The 22,482-nt window shown below is 44.0% G+C and overlaps 2 protein-coding genes across 2 annotated transcripts in view; both read right to left on the bottom strand.

The window, feature by feature from the left end:
• FBXL5 (F-box and leucine rich repeat protein 5) overlaps positions 1 to 16,372 on the bottom strand; it is a 29,305-nt gene extending 12,933 nt beyond the window's left edge. The window contains exons 1-6 of the mRNA XM_089524769.1: positions 16,209 to 16,372; positions 8,237 to 8,452; positions 5,965 to 6,060; positions 4,405 to 4,594; positions 3,628 to 3,810; positions 1,627 to 1,752 (exon numbers count right to left, since the gene is read on the bottom strand). Coding sequence (XP_089380895.1) covers positions 1,627 to 1,752; positions 3,628 to 3,810; positions 4,405 to 4,594; positions 5,965 to 6,060; positions 8,237 to 8,452; positions 16,209 to 16,292 — 895 coding nt within the window. The 5' untranslated portion in view covers positions 16,293 to 16,372. The remainder of the gene's footprint in view (positions 1 to 1,626; positions 1,753 to 3,627; positions 3,811 to 4,404; positions 4,595 to 5,964; positions 6,061 to 8,236; positions 8,453 to 16,208) is intronic.
• A 5,152-nt stretch (positions 16,373 to 21,524) lies between these two features.
• Positions 21,525 to 22,269, bottom strand: LOC149312509 (uncharacterized). The gene is made up of 3 exons (XM_089526889.1): positions 22,078 to 22,269; positions 21,837 to 21,965; positions 21,525 to 21,718 (listed from the first exon to the last, which is right to left on the bottom strand). The coding sequence occupies exons 1-3, from the start codon at positions 22,259 to 22,261 to the stop codon at positions 21,582 to 21,584; spliced, it is 450 nt and encodes a 149-aa protein (XP_089383015.1). The 5' UTR covers positions 22,262 to 22,269; the 3' UTR covers positions 21,525 to 21,581.
• Positions 22,270 to 22,482: the final 213 nt, after the last annotated feature.

Raw genomic sequence — 22,482 nt, 5'->3', positions numbered from 1 at the left:
GAGAATTCAGATCCAGGCATCTTTCCCAAAGTTCTAATCTAGTTCCTGCCACTGAAGCAATACAACAATAATATACAGTCTTTGCAGCTAGACTCAACTGCTGAACACAGCTAGAGCAGACTCACTGAATCAACTGCAGAATGAGAAAACATGTAAAATCCCAGTTTCAACAGATCTGTTCTAGTTAAATCTAGTAACTGGATTTGAATACATAATATTTTTATTCTGAATAAATGCTGGTAACTGTTTTTAACCCAATAATTAGAAAAGTTATAGCAATCTATACAGTTCTGGCTTGGGTCATTCTGGGAGGTTTAAGTGAGCAAGCAAGAAACAATTACTCCTCTTCTCATACAAAAATTCAAATAAAAACTATCAACTACCTCTCTTCAGAAAATATGGGACCTCTGAAAATAGCTGCCAGCAATGGTTTAGCAATGGGCAATCTCACGCTGGCTCAAGTAGCATATATTCAGGTTCCATACCATGTAGGCCATATAAACTCAGGATTTTGAACTGTACTTAGAAATGGACTGGAAGTTAAAGTAGAAGAACGACAAGTACAGCAAACTGAGCATATGGCTGTAGTCCAGACTGGAGGTTATGGCAACAAACATAACCAACCAGATGTTGAGTTGAAATTTTTCCATGGAAAATATTCCATTTTCCAAAAACAAACAAACAAACAAAAACCCTAATTGTTTCATGGACTCCATTAGTAACAACAAATGGATGCAAATATACTATTAGACAAGCCTGGTATTTTCAAAGCCACAACTACTATCTTTTAAGAGATGATTCTTAGAGACTGTGTGAGAAAGGACAGCTATACGCGGCTTTGAGCATATGTGCAAAGCTGTGCAGGAGCGTGCGGGGCAGCGCGTCCCATTCGAATGAATGGGATGTACGCCGCTGCATGCATGAGCCCCATTCACTTGAATGGGACTTGAGCATGCACGGTATTTGGCTTACGCGGGGGGCGGGGCAGAATGGATCCGCTGCGCAAGACAAGGGTGCATTGCGTATCTTTTTAATTGCAAACGGGGGGGACACTAATACAAATACAATAAGCTGGAATAGTGATGAGTTTCTTTGGTCATAAAGAGAACAAATATGGTTCAATGTGTTCTGAATCAGATCTACTCCAAAATGAAACTGAACTAATATGGGCCATGCATGGCAATAATAGAGATGCCCAGGCGAAGACAGTTAAACTTTGTTGTTAGTAGACCAATGTGTAACACACTAGAATTAGTCTATCAATGATTTTCAGTGACCTTTCGCCTTAAATTTAAGCAAACAATGTAAGAGAAGTACCATTTGTAATATTATAATGGCAAGTGTTCTAACAAAAAATAAATCTCCATCTATACATTTTATTTTGCTTGAACATAATAGTTAAATCTCATGAAGCATTTTTTTCCTGAGGAAACATTCTGGTTCAAATACATTTAGAAACATTGGAGACTATGCTTTTTTTAACACTTATGATATGCTATATCTGGATAGTGGACTGAGAAAACAAGCCACAATCCTGAAGTGCAACAATCCAGTCCACCAGAGATAAAAGCTAGTTTTGAACAGATCAAACTGTTGAGGGCAACTAAACTTTATACTTTAGTTTACCAGACTCATCTATATCTGCATCTTCATCCCATTCCTGAAAAGCACGACTTTCATCTTTTCTGTTCTTCACCCATTCCTCATCAGGCTCCGTATCAAGATCACCTGGTGGGCCACTGGACCAGTCTCCTGATCAGCCAATGACAGAGCACTTATTTAAAAAACAGCTTTGGAATTAGCTATCAGCATGAATGAGTAGGAAGTTTAGAAAGAAAAGAAATAAAAGGTTTATTAAAAGGGGGGGAGGGGAGAGAAAAGAAATGCAGCATGAATCACAGAGCTTCTCATCTTTAATTGCTAAGGACTGAAAAAATTGTGCATACAGGCTTGCAAGCACTACAATATCCTTTCCAGGCTAGGACAATTTCTGCTGGTTCAGTCTTCTGCAGACTACACTCAGTTAATGCATTCCCAGTTGCATTAGCTTGCAATCTTCTCTTCCATGGAATTTTAGAGGATTACATTTTGTCATCAAGAGATTAAGAACAAGGTTGTACAGCAAGCAAAGAGGCAAGAATCTCTTTCCTCATTCAACGAAGGTATTGCCTTACTGTACTCTATTCTGCACCTAATATATGCAGGGTAGTCTGGGCCAACCCAGATTGAAAATGGTGCATTTTCTAAACATGAGTGCATTCTAATTTGTTGCATACAGGACTAGGGGCATAATCCAAACCTATGGCATGCAGCCCTTATGCCTTCCATGCTATTCTATTTGTTAAATTTGCAAGTTTCTATCAGCATTCTGGACACTGGCAGACAACAAAAAAAAAAAACCCACTAAGACAAGAGCCACAACCTAAGAGGAACCAATCACCGAGAACTTTCAAAAAGTAAGTGATAATTACTGATTGAAATAAATGTTTGTCCGTGAGATGCAAAGTGAATGATCATATATTTTGATCAAATGAATTACATTTGATCAAATGAATTACGGTATCTGAGGAGAGGGGGGGAATCTGTTCTGGACCGACCCATGGATAGCAAAATCTGCGGATGCTCTGGTTTGCAATGGTGGTGCGGCCATGTGGCCGTGCCACCATTGGGGACAATGAGACTTTGCTCCCCTGGCTGCCTGAAGCCCTGGCTGCCTGAAGCCCCAGGGTTCCTCCAGCCCCCCAGAATGGAGGGGCCCCAGTGATATCAGGGCTAGCGGTCCCCAGACAGGAGCCTAGTCCTCCTCCTCCTCCTCCTCAAATTCTTTCTCTTCTTCCCACCGCAGAGGCCACTGCACAGTTGCAGCTGCCTTTTTTTCCTTCTCCTCCTCCTTGGCTGCCACCACGGCTGTTTTTCCTTCCTTCCTTCCTTCTCCTCCCCCTTCCCCCCCCCCCCGGCTGCCCTCGCAGCCATTCTTCTTTTCTCCTCCTCTTCCTTGCCTCCTGGCCTGAGTGGGGCTTTTCCAGGGGACTTCTAGGTGTGTGTATTGGGGTGGGGGTGGTCCACCAGATGACTGGTCAGCCGGCCTTGTCTGCTAGATTTGACTTGGAAGCCCTTCGGGTCCTCCGTTGCTCTCCAAGTGCCCCTGAAAGAAGCCCAGAAAGACTACAGCTCCCAGTATGTCACCACACGGGAAGCCTCTGCAGCCATGGCCACCATGCAGTTACAACTGCCTTTCCCCCCACAATTCTTCCTCCTCCTCCTCTGCTGCGCCCCCCCCCCCACGAGCTTGCCATCAACAGATGCTTAAATCCACGGATGGCAAGTCCGCAGATACAGAGGGTCCACTATAATACTAATACATCACCTAATACGTGGAATACATGATATTTACACAGTTATAATGCATTATTTTTATTTATTTATTTATTTATTTAATAGTATTTATACCCCACTCTTCAGCCAAAAGGCTATCAGAACGGCCTACATTATTTTAAATTAGACATTTCCCTGTTCTCAGGCTTACACCTGAGAAGACAAATATTCTTCCCTTCCCAACCACCTTCTTTTACATAAAAATGGATAGTAATGTAAGATTCTAAAGAATGAGTAACTGTTGCCACTTACCTCTGGCCCAGTGAACAGGGTAAAGATGCTTCCAGAGAAATCCAGTCTTAGCCAGCTGAGACCATTTGGTATTTACTTGACTACATCGACACAAATCTTGAGGGTCAAGGTAACTGAAAATAGTCAGCATCACTTCAGAAGGAAGATGAACAATACTGCTGGACTGCCCTGTTTCTTCAGTTTCTGAAATATATGAGAATCCATTCATAAGTGGTTTGATTAGTTTGTCTACTAAAAAGCAAGTATATACAGCTTCCACTGGAAATGTGGCAGAAGGACATACTACCAGAACATTTTTTTTTAATTTTGTTTTTAAATCTGTGAACATTTACATATCTCACTCTGGGTTAAGGCACTAGCTCCTAGTATCCATTTTCAAAAGAATTTCTACAGTCAAAATTAGTTTCAAAGCCATCTCAAACTCAACTGATACTGGTTTATACAACTGGAACACCTAATGGTACTGAATTATTTCCTTTTGCATCCCACTTATTCCTCTACTGGACTATTATCTTTGCTCTACTGCACAGCAAACCTTCCATCAGGAAGTGAAAAGCATATTTGGAATAAAAACTGTACAATCTGAAATGGGAAGAAAGTTTACAGAGATCCATGGTCATATTTATTTAAGTATAAAGATTACTGAGAAACAAAGAACAAACATACACAAATCCCTCAGTGTTTTTTTGAAATAACCCTATTCAGCATTGCAATTTGTTAACAATATTTTCAAAGAAGACAACAAGCATTCAAAAGCTTGCTATCAAAATGGTTCACCTTGATCTGCTTTTTCATCCACAGAATATTTGAAAGCTTTTTGGAGTTCCTCAGCTTGATTCCAGAGACTAATACCTCTACGTATTTCTGTTACAGTTTCCTTCTGAGAACAATGTTGTGCAATTACTTTCTTTTTGATGTCCTTTAATTCTTCATAAGTAAAATATTCCATCAACATTGGCTGGAAAACCTAAGATGCACAATAGTTATCAATTCTTGAACAATCCACCCATTCCATCCTACTCTTTTCCCCAACCTTATACTGTCAACACATACACTATACTTGGAAGTAACAGAACATATACATAACGAAGAATAGTATGGAGATTTACAATAACTAATCAAATCGGACATGTCCACTGATACTGTTTATTGGTTTCACCACACAAATAAAAATTATCATACTAGCCTGTTTTTCTCTAAGAGAACACGCCTACAAAAATATGTTCTAATCTTTCTAGATCTGCATATTGATCAATCATAATTTTCTCATCTGGGCAAGTTGGGGCAAAATTTTTCCCATAACACTTCTAATTTTTTCAAATATGTGAGGCTAAGCAGAAACATCCTGCCATGTTTCCATGTTACTCTGCTACATAGAGGTAAATGTCTACAACCAGAGCTATATGTTATGGCAGACATAGAGCCTTATATCTAATAGTTTGCCTCATTCTTGCAATATCTAGTAAAATAACTGTGTGACCACATTAAATTTTCCCACCAGAAATAGCCATGCTACTACCCAGCCCTTGCTCAAGAAAGGGATGTTGGAAACTGCCATATCTACCCCAATACATCTGAGGTTTAGAAACACAAACACAGATGTTACTTGTTACTGAAATTTCAGCAAACCCATTGCTAATAAGGAATCGGGAATGCCTATGTTGTCTGAATATTTTAATGAGTCTTTAGACAATTGGAGGGTACAACTGGCCTTCCGGAGGATCCTGAGGGCCAATGGCAATCATGAGCTGGCACCTTCCCAGAAGCACTTCCCAGAAGTAAGGTAACCCTATGCCAACATAGGTCTATTTTAGACAGCTGTGGAGATTGGTATTCCCTTCCTCCTGCAATGACCATAACCTTCCTCCCAAACCTATTATATAGCTTCAGACACCCTCTACTCATGGCCACTTAGGCCTAGCAGAAAGGGATTGCAGGAGTATCTACAGCTAGACATGAAGCAATTAAAGAAGCTACTAAGAGATATGAAGAACCCTAGAGGACCTCAGCAGATGATGTAGTTGTGTTGTCCTGGAGGAGAATTGAGGGAAGGGAGGTAATCACAGAACTGTCAACTTACACCCCTGCAGTCAGACACTTCTGTAATCTTCTCCTCACATTCTTCACCAATCTCAAATGTTTGGAGAGGGTAGTAAATGGTCCAGCGTAGCATAATTCCCACCCCTACTTTAAAGACTGAAGATTCTAACAAAAGTTTTACTCACTGTCTACTCACTCTAGTAAAAAAAACTGTGAACTTTTTTTTTGGGTGCTCTTACAGTAATGTTTCCGGGGGGGGGGGAGGGGCAACAATTCTCATTTCTTAGTGCTACTTACCTCCTCCTCTTCTTTCATATGAGGAAGGAAATCCCTGGTAAAAGCTTCCAGTCTTTCTTTTAACTGTTTCGCATAATTTAGTTGTTCACATTCGTTCTGAAAATCATTTTTTAAAACTCATCAGAGAACCTCTGTATTACTTGAGTTTACAGGCACTTGTTACATTATAGTATCTTTCAATTAATAATGAAGAGAGAACAGAGTTAGACTTCAGGTAACTTGTGATAATTACCACAGTAAATTTAAGCCATTGCTATCATAACCTTTTGAATTTACTTAAAATAGGTGCCCACATGTCTGCGTACATACAAGATCTGGGATCACTACAATAGTTTATGACAACACTTCACTTCTAAGAACATTTAGATTTAGATTTTCCATCATTAGATGAAATAGAGACATTTTTAAACAAGCCCAGTTAAACTGATTAAGACAGATTTAGATCAAGATTGGGCAAAGTGTGACCAGTAGGCTGCATGAATCTCCCAGTGCTCTTTTTGTGGTTCCTAAGAGGTAGATTTTCCCTCCCCAAATGTCCCAAAGTCTTTAGGAGAATATTTCTACTATGCTTGGAACTCCTCTGGAGTCGAAACAACTTTTTCAAATAATATTTTGTCTCAAAATGCCCCTAAATGTTTTCTAAGAATCCATGAAAGCCCCAAAACATGGGGAGAATGCTCCCATGCCCCCTAGAGCGTATTTTGTGGTAAAAATAGCTTCCTCTTTTTTAGGGGCAAGCGCAATGGGAGAGATACAGCCCTCCAATATCTTATTGGGGTAATGTGGCCTCCTAGCCTTCCACAGTTGCTCACTCCAATGTAGATCAATTTCACAATCTATTTTTAAATATATAAAGACATTTTATATTTTACTAGTTTGTCAGATGTACTCTCCGGTGATGTCTGTAGGCTCAGTTTAAGGTTCTAAAACTGTGGGTAAAAACATTATCATACTTCTTATGGCTCAGCTGAATGCTTTTCTTTAAGCTTCCCACAGGCCAAAGGAATTCAATAAAGAGCATAAACCACAAGAAATGTGCAAAGTAACAATTTCTTCGTAAAATCATAAATCTGTACAGTAAATTTTGTCTTGTATAGATAAGATGCTGTACCAGAATATTACAGTCTCAGTGCTTCTTTAACATAGTCATATATTTGGCTACTGTAGCAAGACTGCTATTCCTACTCTTCACATGAGAAGAAGCTTTGCAATATTGTCTAAAAATTCTCTAAATTGTTCTCTGCAGAAGAAAGCAGCTCGCAAAGAAAGAAGCTGTCTTTACAGGTATGTTATCATTTACATCCATCTGGAGAAGACAAAGTTTTACCTCCAAATTGTGACTAACCCTGAAATCTAAAAAACACAATGGAGTAAGTTCAACTGAATACTGTGGAACTTGCCTCCAAACATTCACAGGGCTATACTGCAAAAAAGACTTTTTCATACCAGAACTACACTAATTAAGCGTGATTAAATCAAAAGATATAGCCGTGTTAGTCTGGAAGTCAGTATGCAAAGGGATCTGATAGTACCTTTGAGACTAACTGAAAGAAAGAAGCTGGTAGCATGAGCTTTTGTAGACTTGACAGGTGAAACACACAGGCATGAAGGAGTGACTGCTCCGCCCGTGATCGGCTAAGGACCGCAGCAACCGCATGACCTGTTCTCAAAGTGGGCTGCCGCCACATTCCCAAAGCCAGCCGCCAGCAGGTGGTTTTACTTTGCTCCTTTCTTCGGCAGGTTTGGCCAGCCTCGGAGCAGCTTCTGGCCACTCTAGGGTCGTGCTTCATATGAATGCCATGCCCCTGAAGCAGTCAAAAGCTGCTCCTTTTGGCCCGTCAGTTTTGGGCCTTGAGTTGACTTCAAAGTGAATGGTCCAGGGACAGATATGTAGGCCAGGTGTGAGAATAGCAATAGAAATGCAAAAGAGGCAACAAGGTGGTTGGGAGACCAGTCAAAGGCAAGGTGAGTGGATAACCATATGAATGGTGGTGGAACTACTGGAATGTAATGTGGGGACCAGAAAGGAGATGTGATTAATTAGACAAGAAAACCATTATAAGACTCATGAGAGCCTTCCTCAGTCCTCTTGAGGAAGGAAACTCACAATCTAAAGCTCATGCTACCAGCTTCTTTCTTTCAGTTAGTCTCAAATATGCTACAAAATTCCTTTGCATACGTAAGTGTGACTGTGCAAGTTCACACCTAAGTTTAAAAATAAAGTTTCATATTACACAACTGATATAATAAACTACTTCCTCTAGCAGCTCACCTTCACATTCTTCAACCCCTTCTCAAAAAGGCTAAGCATCTCCGACAGCTTGTTGTCTGAGTGAACATTATACACAGTCCGGCTCCGTTGTTGAAGTAAGCCAATGATGTATTCATTTTCAATCTGCTCGTGCATTTTAAATTCCTTAAAAGTGGCATAAAGGGATTGGAGAAGAGCGCGGAAATCATTGTTGTTGGAGAAGTTGGTCTTAGACAGCTGGGGAGGGGGAGAGAAAAATATTAATCTTTTGCTCTGAACTGATATCGTGTCATCTTCTTGAAAAGTATTTTAGAACATCTCACTTCTCTACCCAGTATGTCCCGAGAAGTGTTTCCAATTTTCTTCAGAACACTTGACACAACATCAATAACAGGTAACATTTATTTTAATACACTGCCAGTGTCACATAGTGTCATATGAGGGGAGAAAGCTGCCCCTCACTTACCTTCTCTATATAAATAAATATAATATAAATAAATCCTATTATTATTATTATTATTATTATTATTATTATTATTATTATATGCACCTCCACTCTGTCTTCCCTTGCTCTTTTTCTAAGTCAAACAAATCCATATTTTGTAACCTTTCCTCACAAGGGAGCTGCTGCAGTTCTTTGATCATTCTGGTTGTCCTTTTTTGCACTTTTTCCATCTCTACAATATTGTTCTTAGCTGCAGTGACAGAACTATACAATATAGTCTAGATACATTTTCACCATTGATTTGTGTAAGAGCAGACTGTGGTGTAATGGCTTGAGTGTTGGACTAGAACTCCAGGAAACCCGGGTTCAAATCCCTGCTCCGCCACGGAAAGCCACTGTTTGACTTTGGGCAAATCACACTCTCTCAGTCTCAAAGGCAGTGGTAGACCTCCTCTGAACAAATCTTGCCAAGAAAACCCTGTGATAAGTTCACCTTATGGTCACATAAGTTGGAAATAATTTGAAGACAAACAACCACAACCACCATGTATGATATTAGAAGTTTTATTTTCATTCCTTTCTGACTATGGCCAACACAAAATGTGTCTTGTATGTAGCAGCTACACACTGGGTCAATGTTTTTATTGAGTTATCTCTACCATAATCCCAAAATCGCCCTTGCTCCTCGTTGCCAGTGCAGACTCCAAGAGAGAATATGGCAGCAAGGTTGGTCACTGGATGCTCCAGGACCAACCATATAACACCTATCCTGCAAGATCTACATTGGCTGCCTATTCGCTTCCGGGCGCAATACAAGGTGTTGGTTATAACCTATAAAGCCCTAAATGGCTTGGGCCCAGGGTACTTGGAGGACCACCTCTCCCCATATAATCCGCCCTGCACTCTCAGATCGGCCAGGAAGCATTTGTTAAGGGTTCCTAAGTCAAAATACACATTGACTGCACAAAGGGCGTTTTCCATCTCGGCCCTGCAGCTCTGGAACTCTCTTCCCAACGAGCTCCGCTCCGTCACCTCTCTTGATCTCTATAGGAAGGAATTAAAGACCTTTCTCTTCCGACAAGCTTTCCCCCATGTGTCCGGACTTCATGCTGTTCTCCCCTGTTTTACAATGGTTTTATTCAGCTAGTCTGTTTTTTCTGGTTTTTTATGCTGTTGTATTTTATAGTGTTTTAAACGTAATGAGCTGTTTTTATGATGTTTATATTGCATGTTTTGTATTCTGTTTTTGTATTTTTTTTTTTTTTGCCTTGTTGTAACCCGCTTTGATCTACCCTGGAAAAGCAGGCTATAAATAAAAATTATTATTATTATTATTATTATTATTATTATTATATAACACTGGATATAATTATCAAAATGTTAACATTCTTTTTAAAGGAACTGGAGGATCAAATTTAATCATTTCTAAAAATGAATCCAAGCTCAAAGCCAACATCTGAATTGCATGCTGGACAAAGCAGAGAATCTAGTCTTGCAAATAGGGTTGCCATATCCCGCCGGGGGGGCGGGACAATCCTGGTTTGGGCGGTGCCAACCCGGTCCCGGTACGGTTTGGCGCCCAAACCGGGACAGCCCCGCCCACCGCGGCCACCTCAGGCCCCGCGGCGGCTCCAAGGCCTTGCTGAGGCCTGGGAAGGCTCTCCGCGGTTGGAGCTCCAGCCGCGGAGACGCTCCCTCCCGGGCCCCAGGAAATTGAAAAAAAAAAAGTCCTACATTTTCAAACCTGGTCCTACATTTGTCCCGGTTTGGAGGTCCTCCATTATGGCAACCCTACTTGCAAATAAATGTTAAAATTTACATCATAGGCAAAAGAAATCACTTCTCCATGTGCCTTTATATGTGTCATTTGTGGCCTACTTACATTCAGTAAGAGAAAATGCCAACTTTGTCTCAATTAACCAGTTTCCCTGCTTAATCATTCAGAGGCAATTTCACTTGACATGCACAAGTAGCCATTAAGAAGCCTGACAGCCTTTATTAAGATCTATATCAGAAACTGGTATTTGACTCTTATCTGTACTCTAGTCAGGAACACAGCATGCAAAATATCGGAACCTCCTAGTCATTATAGATGGTCTCCTATTTTCAAGGCATGCAGGAATGTGGGTTATTTCTTCATCCTTATGCTGGTTATAATTCAGCCTAGACCCAGCAACATTTTTAAAGACACCAGGAGATTAGAAACTGAATAAATTTACAGAACACAGCCTTTTGGTATAGTATATCAAATATCAGGATAAACTAGGGGAAAACTTCATGCTGCAAATAAAGCAACTCGGGTCCCCCAAACTACAGTGTTTCTGATCAGCATCAGAAAAGCTGTGCTAAAAGCAATATTCTAACTTTCTCATCAATTAACCTTATTATTATTAACCTTTATTTATAAAGCGCTGTAAATTTACACATCAATGCAATCCTAGGACTCCTTTACAGAGTCCAAAGAAACAATTTTAATAAATGCATTCCCCTAAGTTTAAATATCTGTGCACAATAACTTACTAAAGGTCCAATCTATGATTTCTTCATCTGCAAGGTGATAGAGAGAGCGAGAATGCCAAGGCTTTTTCAAATTGTGGATTAATTGAGATTTCAGAGATTAAGCGGCATGTTCTTGAATAGTAACTGTGTAAACTCTATAAGACATTAATTATAGGCTTTTGAAGGACTATCAAAGGCTTGAAGGAAAGAAAGTATAGTAAAAACACAGATTAAGTTTACAGTACCACTACTACTGGCAGCAACAAATGACAGAAGTTGCTGGAGCATGAGAAGTATTAATTGCTTGATTACCCTGCTCTTCCAGGGATTGCTTTTATACTCAGCTGTTTTATCATGCTGTGACTGAAAGATGCAATTCAAATAAGAGCAAGGGGTGCAGATCCTTTTTTTTTAATCATCCCTAGCAAATAATGTGTTTAAGAAGATTATTTAAACATTCCATACTAAAAGTATTCATCACAATTACAGTCAAGAACAAAGGTTCAGACAGAACAAGGTCCACTCTTTCCTCTCCCTCCCCCCCCCCAAAAGAGTGACCATCCCTATTAACTTCTTCAGCAACATGCCAAGCCTGTCGCGTTAATTCTATCCCACTGTGCTTGAAATTTAATATTCCTCCAACAGCTCTTTATCGTCAAATGTTGCCCTGATGTCTTATACAGATCTCTGGTCATCTGAAAAATTAGCAGAGTGGGATAACTCATAACAGTGTAACATGACAGCAGCGCAAAAAGATAATGTATATTTTTTCGATTTGAGCAATCCAAGGATCCTTGGAGAGGTAAGAGCCACCGTGTGTAGTTTACCTTCATGCCCTTCCTGGCTTATTAAAAAAGGTGGAGGGGTAAAGGGAGTTGTTAACACCTTGCTAACACCAGACAAGAGCTCCAGCTTGCCTAAACAAGGCTCTTTATAAAATCATTATTTAAAAAGCACTTCCTAAACCTCACCATTCTGAATAATTATCAGCCAGTCTCTAACATTCGACTTTTACGCAAGGTTTGAATCTACAATATGTGGCAGCCTCCCAGATCCAGGGATTTGGGGATGAGATGGATTAATTAGATCCATTTCAGACAGGTTTCAGGGCTGGCTATGAGACAGAGACTGCTTTGGTCACCTATCCACCTAAACCAGTGGTTCCCAACCTGTGGGTCGGGACCCCTTTGGGGGTCGAATGACCCTTTCATTGGGGTCACCTAAGACCATTGGAAAGCACCTATTTAATTACAGTTATGAAGTAGCAACGAAAATAATTTCATGGGCTCGGGTCACCACAACATGAGGAACTGTATTAAGGGGTCAAGGCATTAGGAAGGTTGGGAACCACTGACCTAAACTGAGAGCTAGACAGAGGGAGTGTGTACCTGTTGGTTCTGCTGAACCTTTCAGCACCTTTGGTCCTAACTGGTGCCTGTCATCTCTAAGTGGATGAAGAAGAACAAACTGAAACTGAATCTAGCCAAAATGGAAGTGCTTCTGGTCAGTTAGAAGTTAGGTCAGGGAATAGGGATTTAGCTTGTGCTGGATGGGATTGCACTCCCCCACAGATGAAGGTCTGCATCTTGGGTATACTCCTGGATTCAACTCTAAGCCTGGAAGCACAGATTTCAGTGTTAGCTAGGATTGACACAGTTAAACCTTGTGCGCAGCTCCCTGAGACATCAGATCTGGCCACAGTTAACAAATGTCTTAGTTACATCACAGTTGGATTACTGCCGTGGGTCTACCTTTGAAGAGTGCTTCAAAGTGGGTCCAAAGAGCTGCAGGCAGATAGTTAACTGGGGCTGGCTACAGGAAGCACACAACTCCCTTGTTGCATCAGCTTCACTGGCTGCCAGTCTGTTTCCAGTGCTGGTTTTGACCTCTAAAGCCCTACACAGATCTTGCGTAGGCTATTAGAAGGGCCATATTTTTCCTTATGAACCAGCCTGTGCTTTGAGGCCCTCTTCTCTGTCCCACCACCCTTGAGTACATCTAATGGGGACACAGGAGAGGGCCAGCCTTCTCAGTGCCCCAGGGTCTGGAACGCCCTCCCCAGACAAGTTACATTGGCAGGCTCCATGCTTTCGTTTCGCAGACAAGCAAAGACAGGCAATTGGTGATCGACTACATAAGGCCCATCCCACCAAAATAATGTGCTGGATCTTGCTAATTGTCATGCTTGTGCGTGTCTGAAGATTTATGTTTTTAAATATTCCCCATGATAGGGCAGGATACAAATAAATCTATATTATTATTATTACCATTATTATTATTATTATTATTAAAATCCAGTTTTACATTTTTCTGATTTTTTAATCTTGCTTTAACTTTTGTATCTTGTGGATTTTAATTATATGTTTTTAATTTTTTTATAAGATGCTTTGAGTCCCAAACTTGGGAAAAGAGGAATAATAATATACATAACAATAGCTATATGTCTATTTTCCAACCCTCTTACATGAACGAACATGACTATTTGAATAGTTTGTTGGCAACTGTTCATCGTTAGACCAATATCCAGTGTCAGTTGCTTCTTTTTTTAATCATTTTATAACTCAAGAAATGCCATTCAGAAACAAATTCATTTAAATTCAGCCGAAACAACTTGCTTTCAAAAAGCCCTTTTTTACAACTATAATTTAAGCTACCGGCCATAACGTCCAAACTGCATTTTGCTACTTCATTTTCTGATTTATTCCTCTGTTGGTGTTGCTGCTGTGTTCCTTCAAGTCGTTTCCGACTTACTTACGGCGACTTTAAGATGAACCTATCATGGGGTTTTCTTGGCAAGACTTCAGAGAAAGCTTGCCACTGCCTTCCCCTGAGGCAGAAAGCATATGATTTAAGCAAGGGGTGTCATCATGGTCAAGAGGAAAAAAACTGGTTCAAACAAATCCCAGTTTAAACCCCTGAAAAAACTAGGCTTTGGGTTTATTTTATTTATTTATTTTTGTTTTTTAACTGGGTTTTTTCTCTCCCAACTCTGCTTTTACCATAATGTAGATATGGGAAATGCGCATGCAGCCACACGGATGTTGCTGAGCTATATCTCCCAGCATCGCTTGCCATTGGTTACACTGACTAGGGCTGTTGTGAGCTGCAGCCGGATGGGTCCACAATCCCCACTCCTGTAAAAAGGCAACAATATGCACATTTTCTAATGAGTAGTTCTTTTACTGCAGCGGTGCTCAGGGCTGCAAGGAAAGCATACGCATCTCCTGGCCGCGCGCAACTTCCACCTGAAATAAAGCTGACAAATGCAAATGTATTACTTCCTCATCAAGATACTGCGTTATAACACAAGGTGGGGATGCCAGGGTTATGTATCTGAGAAAAGCACCATTGCGCTCACTGGGTGTGAGCTCTAAGCAAACTACGGAGCTGAAGCAGAATTCAAAACACTTTTCTGCACAGCGTTGTCAACAAAGGGCTATTTACTATTACGATGGTACTATTGTAATTTACTATTGTAAATTTACTAACAACAGACCCTCGGCTGAATCTGGTGGTTGTTGGTGATGTGTGCCTTCAAGTCACTTCTGACTTATGGTGATCTTATCACGGTGTTGTCTTGGCAAGATTGGTTCAGAGAGAGTTTGCTGTTATTATTATTTATTTATTCTTTACGGTATTTATATCCCGCCCTTCAGCCCTAAAGGCTCTCGGAGAGGCTTACAATTATTATTTATTTTTAATTAGACGGTTCCCTGCCCTCAGGCTTACCATCTAAAAAGACATGAGCCAGAAGGAGAAGGGGATGGTGGTGGGGAAAGGATCTGGTCCAGCTGAGGTGATATGATAGCCCTGTTTAAATACTTGAAGGGGTGTCATGTTGAGGAGGGAGCAAGCTTGTTTTCTGTTGCTCCAGAGACTAGGACCCAATGGAGCAATGGATGCAAGCTCCAGGAAAAGAGATTCCATCTCAACATTAGGAGGAACTTCCTGATGGTAAGGGCTGTTTGACAGTGGAACAAACTCCCTTGGAGTGTAGTGGAGTCTCCTTCCTTGGAGGTCTTTAAGCAGAGGCTGGATGGCCATCTGTCAATGGGGATGCTTTGATTGAGAGTTCCTGCATGGCAGAATGGGGTTGGACTGGATGGCCCTTGGTTCTCTTCCAATTTTATGATTCTACTGTGTAATCTTGGGCAAGGCCTGGACCAAGGCAGATGTCATGGAGCGAGGGCCTTGCTTCTTAATCGATGGAGCTGGGCCTGCATCTCTCCCTCCATTGCCATCCTCTTGAGGCTGAGAGAGTGTGACTCGCCCGAAGTCTCCCAGTCGGTTTACATGGCTGGGATTCAAACCCTGGTCTCCAGAGTTTACTCTAGCGCCGAAACCACTAGTCCATGCTGTATGTACAATACATGTGCTTGGACGCGCATCATCGTTAATGCGCAGAAAGGTTTACCACAGCAAAGAAAGACGTTCCTTCAATAGACGCGCACGCTAAGCGCCCAATTCATTGCTCGCTCCCTTTGAAGCACTGAAGCTAAACCGGTCCTTTCCAAGCCAATAAATGCCACCCGCAACAGGAGGAACTAGGCTTTGCCAAACAGGTTGCGCAATGAGTTATCAATCTGCCCATCTGCTACGCCTCTTCCTTTCGCTCCTGCGCTTGTTGTTGTGGTTGTTGTTGTGTGCCTTTCTCATGTCATTTCTAACCTAGGGAGACCCTAAGGGTCACTGGGCTGCCTTGGCAAGGCTGGCTCTGAGGAGGTTTGCCCTGAGGCTGAGAGAGTGTGACTTCTCCTTGCCTGTGGGCGCGCGAGAAGCGTCGGCGCCTGCGCAGTGGCTCGCCTCGCGCCCCTCGTCTGTGGCGAGGGGCGCGAGGCGAGCCACTGCGCAGGCGCCGACGCTTCTCGCGCGCCCAGCGGCTCCCCTCTACCTCTGCGCTCCGTGGTGAGGGTCGCGCGCCGAGCCACTGCGCATGCGCCGACGCTCTCTCCCCGTCTCTCCCTCTCTCTCTCCTCTTTCCTCACCTCCCGCCCAACAATCCCTCTGCAGGGAGGGACCCTCTTTTCTCGCAGCCCTCGGCTTCCGTACCTTGTCGCAATACAGCCCCACGAGCTGCTTCATCCGCCAGTGCGGGGCCGTGAAAACATCCACTTCCTCAGGGAAGGGAGCCATCTTCTCTCCCCCATATATGTATATATATATAGAGAGAGAGACGTTCGCTTGACGGCCGCGAGTCAAACGACGACGGCGGCAGTAGCAGCAGCAGCAGCCCACGGACGCTTCTGCGCATGCGCCGCTCTCAACTGCCACTCAGCGGCGGCAGGGAGCGCGCATGCGCCCACGAAAGGGCCTCCCGGGTCACGTGTCGCGCATAGAGCCATACTTTATAGAGGAGGAGGAGGTCGCTTCCGAGTTTATTGCGGCGGCGCCATTTTGAAACACCGCCCCTTATTCCCCAGAGAATGAAAGTCGTAGTTTAAGCTTTCATAGACTGAGGCCCAAGACACATTGCAGAAATAGTCCAATTTGAAACCCGGGAATCCTGGGAATTGTAGTTTACTGGAAGCTCTCTGGAAGAAAAGGCTAAATGTCTCACAGAACTACAGTTCCCAGAATTCCCTAGCATTGAGCCAGGGCAGGTAAAGCAGTCTCAAGCTGGATTATTTCTGCAGTGTGCTTTGGACCTGAGGCTGCATCTTGCAAACTGCAGAATTAATGCAGTTTGACCCCGCTTTAACTGCCGTGGCTCAATGCTATGGAATCCTGGGATTTGTAGTTCTGTGACATGTTGAGCTTTCTCTATCAGAGACCTCTGGTGGCCACCAAACTACAGTTCCCACAATCCCATAGCCTTGAGCCATGGCAGCCAAAGTGGTGTCAAACTGCATTGTTCCGGGAGTGCCGATGCAGCCAGGGTCTGCTGCATCTGAGGAAGTAGGCCAACAAAGCTTATGCTACAACCTTCTTTCTCTCTGGAGATTTCCATATGGGCAAAAGTGATGGGAGCATAGCGGGATGCTCCCGTCCCCTTCACCATCACACACTTGTATGAAGATTATCAGACACCGTTGTGCAACATCACAATAATCGCATCATTATCCTGTGAATAAAGAGGATATATATATATATTAGTATGGGTGGCAGTTACTGAGTTTTCATAATGGAGGTGCGCAATGAACCCATGTGGGAAAACATTCAAATCCATATTTCAAATTGCCTCCCTTGCAAGTCAGCATCACATCTGTATTAGACAGCAGCTCAATAATATGCTGTTTCGTTCCGAGCACAGCGCAACATTTTATTTTACACACAACAACAACAACATATAGCATCATAGCAAAAAAATTTAGCAGCAAACCAGAGAAACAAAACATCGCTGTAAGCCAAAGTCCTGACAAAAGACAGCTTCCAAGCAGTGTCAGAATGCAGAAGCGTGGGAGCCATGTAGATCTCTGTGGGAGGATGTTCCATAGCCTAGGCAACCCTAAAGAAAAAAGCCTTGTCTTCCAATCAGGCTTTGGATGGTGGCTGGATTGTGCAGCAGATCTAACTAGTCCCCAGGCTTCCCAGTGAAACTACTCTTTCCCGTAGTGGGTTTTAGTATCAGCCAAGTCACAATGCTCTGCTTTTTCTACGCATATGGAATCAGAAGATGCACTGTTCCATGCATTTGTACCCACACAACCATAGATTCCTTGGTTCCTACAAAAGAACTAAAACCAGGACATTTTTACTTCTCTCCCCAAAACTCCCACTACCTTTCCGTATCAATGGCACTGCAAGCTCCTGTGAAGCCAGAGACTATGCTGAGGGCAGCACCGCTGTTGGTAGGGTGTCCCACATCAGATAGGCTTTTGCTGAGCACCAGTGTGTCAAAGGCAGCAGCAATACTGGGGAATGACACTGGTGGAGGATCTATCAGAGACAATGGTAGTGTCACCACAGCTAATATGCTGCACAGAAGGAGGCGCCAGTAAACTCCTTTTGAATGTCTTTTAACGTTCAAACCCTATGAGATAATCCAAAATGAAACATGAGATAGTTCCAGAAGTTGAGATTCCCAGCTTGGAAGGCAGTCAACAAGCTAGTGGGGAAAAGCTTTGGTGTACTCCTGGGAGTTTATCACACGGGATAGGAGGCTCTCAATTTCGAAAGAGAAGATAGCAAGGTCAATTCGAAAATTCAGGCAATTATGTGATTCCTTATCACACCTTAAATTTGCTGTAATCGCCTCCCTGAACGCGACCCAGATTCTGTGCAAAGTAAGCCATCACATCAGTAGGTTCTTAATTACGAACTGGCACCCTTGCGCATGCTCAATGAGAGCCCAGATGACTGGAGCATAGCATATTTAGGCGAGTGAGAGAGAGGAACCAAGGAACCCCACAATTTACAAAAGAGGTGGGGGGGGGACGGGAAGAATGGCTGAAAGAAGATGCTCTATTCACATTAAAACGAGCATATATTCACTCTTGTCATGTTAAAACGTGAATATAATGGTTATCCAATAGCTCCCGGTCCATGCCTCTTAATTAGCAGGCAGCAGCACCCCCCCCCCCCCCTCAGCAATGCTGAAGGACAAGCGGAAGCAAAAATGAAGCGGAATTGCAGTGTGGCTTCATGGGAACCCCCCCTTCCAGATTGGGGAGGGAAACCAGGACCAAAGGAGACACGCACATCACACCAAACAACAGCGCACTGAGTGCAAAGTTGCCTAGGAATAGAGTTTGTGACTTTGCTAGTTCACTGAATTTACTTAACTGTGGATTGACGTGTGATTGCGTTCGGACTGCCAGCAATCGCGTGTGGTAACCTTTCGCGCAATAACGTGAATACGCATGATTCCATTCAGGATGACATTGGATTATACTTCCAATTTCAGTCGTGTGATAACTTCCCTGGATTCAGCTCTGACCCTGGATACTCATGTTTCTGTGATGGCCAGGAGTTAGTTTTCATAGTTAAAGCTGGTGCACTAGTTGTGCACATTCCTTGGTGGGTCTGACTTGGCCACAATGATACATACTGTAATTACATCCCGATTCACCATAGGCTCGCCATGAGTCAGAAATTACTTGAAGACATACAACAACAACAACCAAATTGCAACTTGAACGTCATTGGAGAATGTATACGTCACATAAAACAATGCACTATAAAGCCCAATTGACCAAGAGCCAGAAGGACTGTGGACCAAAACCAGGAACACTGTTAGAAGAGAATTCAAAAATAAAGAGAAGCCACAGTGGAAGACATTTTATATTCTTCAAATGGTTAAGTGTAGGCAAGAAACAAAAGTAAAAGGTGACAGAAATAGTATCAGCGTCTTGAACACAGCTCTTAGCAATGTGTATGCAGAGACAAAGAGATCTACGGTACTATAACAGTCAATGCAGAGAAACAGAAGACAACTACAAAAAGATATAACAAGAGGCATCTTCTGCAAGAACGGAGAAATCAAAGGAAAATGTAAACAAGAGTGGGAATCTATACGACCAGCAGGAGAACACACTGCATGATCGAGAGGAAATAAAAAGATGATGAAAACAATACATTGAAGAACGATATAAAGAGATGAAAGGATTAAAAAGTCTTTCAAGGGAGAACCATGTGAAGATTAACACACAATTTTAGCAAGCGAAGTAGAAGAACTTGGGAGAAATAGATCACCAGGAATAGATGGCATTCCAATAGAGCTATTTCAAACCAGAGAAATGGAATCTAACAAGAAATTCTAAATCTGCCAACCAAAATGGAAAACAAAACAATGGCCCACAGACTGGAAGCACTAATATACATGTCATTCACCAAAAAAGGGAACTCCAGGGATTGCAGTGACCACAGGACCATTGCATAAATCTACCTTCCAAACAAAATGATGCTAAACATTTATAACCAAGGCGGGATACAGACGGGCAAAAAGGGGTGTATTCATGACGTCATGAAGGTAGAGCCTTCAGACGGGCCTTACCTGAATGCCACCATGAACACGCCCCCCGCACGCCCCAAGCGGGAAGAAGCGGCATTAAAAAGGTGCTGCTTTTCTCCGCTTCTTTTTGATTTGCGGCGTACGTGCGCAGCTCCATATGTAAGCAGCTGCACCGGTACGTCCCAATTGCTACGCCGCAAATATAAGTTGCCCGTTTAAAAGCTCCGTGTCAGCTGCGTCGCATAATGGGTCGGGGTCCGGGACATGCGTGGTTTGCAGTCGGGCTTTAATTGCAACGTCCGCTGCCATGCAGCTGTGGAAGCTGCGGCACAGCTGCGGCGCATTTTAAGTCTCGTAACCCTAACCCTAGAGCCACTTGTGCGCATGCGTTGCTGGAACCGCGGGAAGTTGTAAGTTTTGCCGGCGGATGTTTTGGTTGTAGAAAGTGAAAAGGGAAAGTTTGGAATTTAAAGTGACCCCCTACACACATTCCTGCGCCATTTTCACCTGGGAACGGGCACAGTTCGGCTGCTCCTGGCACAGCTGTGCGGCGGCTCCCCTTTGCCACCAGGCAGGATGGCACAGCCATCCACAAGCACCCCGAAAAAAGGCAGGGGGACGTCTTGGTCTCATACTGAGACGGCTGACCTCATAGCTATATGGTCCCAGCCAAACATTTTGCAGAAACTGGAGCAGTCCTACCTGAATGCTGACACATATCGAGAAGTGGAAGAAGCCATGAGAGCTGCTGCACCGGTACACCAGAATTGCTACGCCGCTAATTTAAGTTGCCCATTTAAAAGCTCCGTGTCTGCTGCGTCGCATAATGAGTTGGGGTCTTGGAACATGCGCAGTTTGCAGTCAGGCTTTAATTGCAGCGTCCGCTGCCATGCAGGTGTGGAAGCTGCAGCACAGCTGCAGCGCATTTTAAGACTCCTAACCCTAACCCTAACCCTAACCCTAGAGCAACATGTACGCATGCGCTGCTTGGAAAGTTTGGACTTTAAAGTGCACCCCTACACACATTCCTGTGCCATTTTCACCTAACAATAAAAAACGCTAAAACTGTAAATATTTACATATGTACAAGGGAGGTGATGGGGGATGGCAGGGGGACAGCGGTGGCAGCGGAGACAGCTGTAGCTGTGCATTGCAGATTCAGCAAGAGCGCGGGGACCAAAGGAGAGGAGGCATCCATGATGCTGGTGACACTGGCAAAGTGCAAGCGGACAAGGATGCCAACACCAGCTGGCAGGAGACCACCATTGTTCTTGGGCAGAGCGGGGGAAAAAAGTTTTAAAGGGGCCTGGGCGCTTTAAATGCGCACATAGGCTTTCTGCCGCCGCTGCTTAGCGCTGTAGCTGCGCAGCTGCGCATCCTCCAGCCGGCAAAAGAAAAAAAAAACCACACAAATTTTTTTAAAAATAAACTTTTTTATTTACAAATGTACAATATTTACAAAGGGAAGGGGGAGGGTGAAGGGGGTGGTGGTGAAGGGGGGATGGCAGAGAGGGCAGGGGAGGGAAGCTGCTTCAGGGAGGGGGAGGAGGCGGTGGGGCGGGCAGCCGGCGGAGGAGTTCCTGCAGGGTCTCTTCGATGGAGGAGACTCTCTCCGCCAGCTTGTCCACCTTCTCCTCCAAGGCAGCGAACCTCCTCTCCGTCCGGTTCTCTGTGGGGGGAAAAGAAAGAGGATGTTTAGGGTCAGCCTGTGGAGCCCATCACCCACTCCCACAGGCAGGGTTTCTGGGTGCCCCCGCTCCCTTCCCTGGGTTCCCCTCTGCACTTACCTTGCTGCCGGGCTTGGAGGACCCGATCCAGGGTCCTGGCATCGAGGGCCAAGTCCCCTGGCTCCCCTGGCAGGCGGCGGCTCGGGCCAGGCTCCTCGGCGGCGGCAACAGCAGCAAGGACTTCAAGCCCTGCAAAAGAGGAAGGAAAGGCCCAAGTTACCATGCTGGCATGGCAGACGAGGGCACAAGTGTCGTGGGGGCTGCAGTCAGGCAACCCCCACCCCTCACCCTAGGGACCTACCTGCCGCCAGAGGAGCCTGCTCTGGCTGCGGAGGGGCCACAGCAGCTGGTCCTGGCTGTGGCCCACCCTCGGGGACATCCTCGTCCCCCGAGGATGGTGGAGAGGGCGACCTGGCACGGTGCCCTCCCTCCCTCCGCCTCCACCTCGGCCGCACGCCTGCAGAAGGGAAGAGGAGGGATGGCATTGGCACCATGCAGGAAGGAGAGGAGGGCAAGGGAAGAGTCAAGGAGGGGAGGACAGGGCATGGCAAGAGCTCTGACTTACCTGGAGGACGGCGATCTTCTGGTCTGGGCCGATCTCCCCTGATCCACAGGTCCTTCAGCCGCTCAAAGAATGGTGGCCGCCTGTCAACCGGGGGGTGCTCCCCGAAGTCTTCGAGGGTTTCGAAGAAAGATGCCTTCAGAG

Source organism: Sceloporus occidentalis, unplaced genomic scaffold (genome assembly GCF_023333645.1).
Source record: "Sceloporus occidentalis isolate IW3139 unplaced genomic scaffold, rSceOcc1.0.p SCAF_5, whole genome shotgun sequence".
Taxonomy (NCBI): domain Eukaryota; kingdom Metazoa; phylum Chordata; class Lepidosauria; order Squamata; family Phrynosomatidae; genus Sceloporus; species Sceloporus occidentalis.
Note: the sequence above shows the minus strand (reverse complement) of the source record. Positions and strands in the feature narration are given on the sequence as shown.